The sequence below is a fragment of the Piliocolobus tephrosceles genome, chromosome 16 (genome assembly GCF_002776525.5).
Source record: "Piliocolobus tephrosceles isolate RC106 chromosome 16, ASM277652v3, whole genome shotgun sequence".
Taxonomy (NCBI): Eukaryota; Metazoa; Chordata; class Mammalia; order Primates; family Cercopithecidae; genus Piliocolobus; species Piliocolobus tephrosceles.
The window spans coordinates 76,491,436-76,496,628 of NC_045449.1; the positions used below are offsets into that span (position 1 = coordinate 76,491,436).

Sequence of the window (5,193 nt, forward strand, 5' to 3'; positions counted from 1 at the left end):
CTCAAAAAAAAAAAAAAATGCAGAAAACTAGCTGGGCGAGGTGGCAGGCGCCTGTAGTCCCAGCTACACGGGAGGCTGAGAGGCTGAGGCAGGAGAATGGCATAAACCTGGGAGGCGGAGCTTGCAGTGAGCTGAGATCCGGCCACTGCACTCCAGCCCGGGCGACAGAGCAAGACTCCGTCTCAAAAAAAAAAAAAAAAAAAAGAAAAGAAAAAAGAAAAAAGGTTTCTGCTGCCAAAAATCCCTGATGTGACAGGGAAAAGGCACGAGAAGTTCACGCTGATCTAGAATTCACTAGAGAAATCAGGCCAGTGAACAAACCTGCCCAGCACACTCCTGGATCCCTCAGCACCTGTAGCAGCTCAACAGAAGGAGGAGGACAGCTCCCTCCAAGTTGACCAGGGGCCATGAACCCTACTCACTTCTCGGAAACAGCCATCCCCTCCCTGCTCCACCTGCAAGGTTAAATTTAGACTCTGAGGGTTGGAAAAGGGAGAAACCAGGAAATGTCCGTTAATTCTTACCTTGTTTCTCTTTTTCTTTCAGTGGGTCAGTGTTATAGACTCGGAATCCATTTTCCATCCCACACGCAAAGCATCCTAAAGCAGAAGTGTAAGAGAGACATTAATCCCCAGGCCTGGGGTGGGTAAAAGTAAGAGGTCTGGAGAAACGGCAACTACTAAGAACTCCTGCAGATGCTGAAACCACACAGACACCAAAGGTGCTAAGTCACAACTCCTTTCCTTGTAGAAATGTTACCATGAGGGACATTTTGTTTGTCCTTTAGCAAAGGAGTCTTGGAGTTGCTCACGCAGCTTCCCCACTGCAGGGTCCTTCTGTGGCATCCCTGTGGCCCAGGCTTGGAGGGCAATGAGTGACAAGCGCCAAGGAAACCTCCAGAGGAAAGCCACCAAGCAGGCAATCGCACCCACTGTGGACACCGGGTGAGGGAAGGGCAGGGTGCTGGGAGACAAGAGGCAGTCCTAGATCCAGGAACCCGGAAGGCAAGGCAAGGATGCTCTTTCCCATTTACAGGGTGGTCTCCCGTGACTCTGCTCCCACCTATAAATCATCCTCACTCCTTAAAACCCTGTGAGAGTCTGAATGAGTTACCCAGGTCACTCATCCTGGTCACTGTCTCCAAGCCACACACCAGCCACAATGGTCCAAATGAACGGCACTGTTAGAAACTGAACAAAGCACTTAAGTGCGAAGATGACAGTGTGTTAATGCTTGTGTATGACCCAAGGACTACATCCATCTCCTTAAATGCCATGTCCAACTGTTGGCTCTATGAAGCTGTGGCTGGAAAGAGAAAAGAACAAACCCTTCAATTATTTTTCACATGAAATGTTGTGAAGTCTGGTTCCTTAAAATGACTGCACAAGTAGTGTGAAAGACCAATGCAAAGGCCTCTTAAAATTCCCATTCGAGGCCGGGCGCAGCGGCTCACGCCTGCAATCCCAGCTCAAAAAAAACAAAACAAAACAGGCCGGGCATGGCGGCTCACGCCTGTAATCCCAGCACTTTGGGAGGCCGAGGTGGGCGGATCACCTGAGGTCAGGAGTTCGAGACCACCCTGGCCAACATGGTGAAACCCACTAAAAATACAAAAATCAGCCAGGCACGGTGGCATGTGCCTGTAATCCCAGCACTTTGGGAGGCCAAGACAGGTGGATCACCTGAGGTCAGGAGTTCTAGACCAGCCCGATCAACATGATGAAACCCCATCTCTACTAAAAATACCAAAAAATTAGCCAGTCTTGGTGGTGGGCGCCTGTAATCCCAGCTACTCGGGAGGCTGAGACAGGAGAATCGCTTGAATCTGGGAGGGGGAGGTTGCAGTGAGCTGAGATCACGCCACTGCACTCCAACCTGGGCAACACAGCAAGGCTCTGTCTCAAAAAAAATAAAAATACCCAAACTACCTCCTAGAAATCCACAGGAAAAAGGCAAAGTCCTCAACAGAAAAATGGGCAAAAGACTTAGACATGTCACAAGAGGATATCCAAATGGTCAAGAAACACAAAGTCAGGAAAATGCAAATAAACAACACAGAGAGATTTACACAGCCACCAAAATGACCAAAAATAAGAGAAAACACCAAATGTGAGCTGGGTGTAGAGCCTTGGCAACTCTCAGACCTGCCATTTGAGGGCAAAGTGGTACAACCACTTTGGAAAACTATTTGTACTATCTACTATACTGTCAATTCTACTCCTAGGTATATAGGAGTATATGCCTTGTGGAAATGTGAACACACGCTCTCTGAAAGACATGTTCTAGAATAATCATTATTCTTACTATTCATATTATGCTTATCATAGCCAAAAACTGGAAAGTACCCAAATGCCCAACCATGGTAGAATGATACACGAATTGTTGTATGTCTGCACAAAGGAATACTGTACATCAAGAATGATCTGGCTGGGCACGGTGGCTCACATCTGTAATCCCAGCACTTTCGGCGGCCGAGGTGGGCGGATCACGGGGTCAGGAGTTCGTGACCAGCCTGGCTAACACAGTAAAACCCCATCGCTACTCAAAATACAAAAATTAGCTGGGAACAGTGGTGGGTGCCTGTAATCCCAGCTACTTGGGAGCCTGAGGCAGGAGAATTGCTTGAACCCAGGAGGCAGAGGTCGCAGTGAACCGAGATCACGCCACAGCACTCCAGTCTGGGTGGGAACAAGACTCTGTCTCGGAAAAGAAAAAAAAAAGATCTACAACTATACTCAACAATACAGAAGAAAAAAAAAACACAAACATGATGTTGAGTAAGAAAGCTACAAATGGCCGGGCACGGTGGCTCATGCCAGTAATGCCAGCACTTTGAGAGGCTGAGGCAGGCAGATCACCTGAGGTCAGGAGTTCCGAGACCAGCCTCAACATGGAGAAACCCCATCTCTACTAAAAACACAAAATTAGCCAGGCGTGGTGGTGCATGTCTGTAATCCCAGCAACTTGGGAGGCTGAGGCAGGAGAATTGCTTGAACCTGGGAGGCGGAGTTTACGGTGAGCCTAGATCAAGCCATTGCACCCCAGCCTAGGGAACAAGAGTGAAACTCCGTCTCAAACAAAAAAAAAAAAAACAAAAAACAAAAAAGCTAGAAACAAAAAAAAGTACAAAAATAAAGTACAGAATTAGGCAAAACTAATCTATGACGTCACAACTCAGGTAGGGAGCATTTATTGGCCTCAAGGGTGGCCAGGTATATTCAATTGCTTAATTGTTAGTGACAGGTGTGTTCAGTTTGGAAAATTCATCACCTGAACACTTATGATCTATCCACCCTTCTACAGGTATAGCACACTTCAGTAAAAAGAAGGCATTACAAACACCAGATGGTTGGAAACTACTGTCTGAGGAAGCTGGGCATCTCCCTTGCTATCTCAGCAAAACTTTCTTCCCAGAGAAACCCCAGCACACAACCCTGGGGAAGCTGGCAGCGCCCAAGAAGCCTGATTGGCCCCAGGGCATCAGAATCACTGAGGGAGTTCTTTTAAGTACGTGTAATCCAGCCGGGTGCGATGGCTCACGCCTGTAATCCCAGCACTTTGGGAGGCCGAGGCGGGTGGATCACCTGAGGTCCGGAGATTGAGACGAGCTGGGCCAACATGGTGAAACCCCGTCTCTACTAAAAATACAAAAATTAGCCGGGCGTGGTGGTGGGTGCCTGTAATCCCAGCTAATCCGGAGCCTGAGGCAGGAGAATCGCTTGAACCCGGGAGGAGGCTGCAGTGAGTCCAGATCGTACCAGCCTGGGTGACAGAGTTCGACTCCGCCTCAAAATAAAATAAAATAAAATAAAATAAATAAATAAATAAAATTGTCTTCACAAATACGGGATCATACGGCACCTGCTCGGATTCTCTTCAAAGACAAAATTTCCAAAACCAACACGTAAAACCTCGCAAAAGTCTGTCTCGGAATAACGGTCATTCCTTTTCTTCCCCATCATGACCTTGGGGAAGTGCGCCCTTCAAATGGGAGCTGGGGAGGCAACCATCCGAATCCAGGGCCCGCCCGCCTCCCGCGGGAATCCGACCGCGCCGCTCTGAAGCACCTGCGCGGAAGGTGGTCACCTTCCCTGGGCGCTTTAAATCATCCAGTGCTTACACCTGGATTCCGACATGGGAAAAGAAGTAAGATTTCCCTCGGGCCTCCCTTAAGTCATTTTATTCCACCAAACACGAGGAAAAATCCCGGGGAGTGGGGGTGGGGAGAGTGAGTTTCCGACTGAAACCGACGGGAGAGGTGGGACCCGCACCCCACCCGCGCCACTCGCCACCACAGGCGTCGGGGGCGCCGACTCCGCGGCTCCAGTGAACCCAAGCGGATTCAGCTCAGCCACGGGCTACCTGCTAAACACCCTGAAAGGAGCAGGGGGCAAAACGGGGTTGCGGGCGGCGCGTCAATCACGCTGTGCGGAAAATCCCGATAACCGTGGAGCCCGCAGCGAGCCAGGGGACCCGAGTGGGCGTGGCGCGCGGGGAGGGGCGGCCGCGCAAGAGGCCGGGGTTCTGCGCCGTCTCCCACCAACCTCGACCTCGGCCCGGGACCGCCGGCTGGGAGCGGCCACAACCCGGGGGTGAGCGGGGGACGAAAGGCCGGGAGGGTGGGAGCCGGTTCGGGCCTGGTCCGGACCCCGGCTGAGGCTGCGAGGAGCGGCGGCGAGGGCCGGAGCCGGGGGCTTCGGAGGGGAGCTCGGGCGGGGCTGGGGTCCCGGGTGGGAAAGCCTGGCCGGAAAGGGGCGCCCGGGAGAGGCCGGAGAGTCGGGGACCCCGGGCCGCGGGAAGGCCCGGGCAGGCAGGGCGACCGGGCCGCGCCTCGCGCCTCCTCACCGTGGTCCTGGTTGAAACCGGCGTAGAGCAGCCCGTTGCCGTGAGGGTTACACGGCAGGAGGTTCATGGCTCCGCGATGCTGGGCCGCCGCTCCTCAGCGCTGCATGCCGCTCGCGGGGGCCGGCTGTCTGGTCCCCTCTGGCCGGCGCTGAGGCCGCCGCGGCCGGAAGTGCCGGACGTGCGTGCGTGCTGGACGTGCGTGCGTGCTGGATGTGCGTGCGTGCTGGACGTCCGTGCGTGCTGGACGTCCGTGCGTGCGCGCGCGCCCCTCAGGGAGCCTATGGAGCGCCGAGAGCATCTAACCGAAGCGAGGCGAGGCAAGGCCGGGCGGGAGGGGCGGGGCGGGAG

At 53.1% G+C, this 5,193-nt stretch overlaps 1 protein-coding gene across 2 annotated transcripts in view; it reads right to left on the reverse strand.

Moving 5' to 3' along the window:
* Positions 1–5,109, reverse strand: part of WDR45B (WD repeat domain 45B) — a 33,589-nt gene extending 28,480 nt beyond the window's left edge. For both annotated transcript variants that reach the window (XM_023194078.1, XM_023194079.2), the window contains exons 1-2: positions 4,846–5,109; positions 525–599 (exon numbers count right to left, since the gene is read on the reverse strand). In XM_023194078.1, the coding sequence (XP_023049846.1) occupies positions 525–599; positions 4,846–4,912 (142 nt within the window). In that variant the 5' untranslated portion in view covers positions 4,913–5,109. The remainder of the gene's footprint in view (positions 1–524; positions 600–4,845) is intronic.
* Positions 5,110–5,193: the final 84 nt, after the last annotated feature.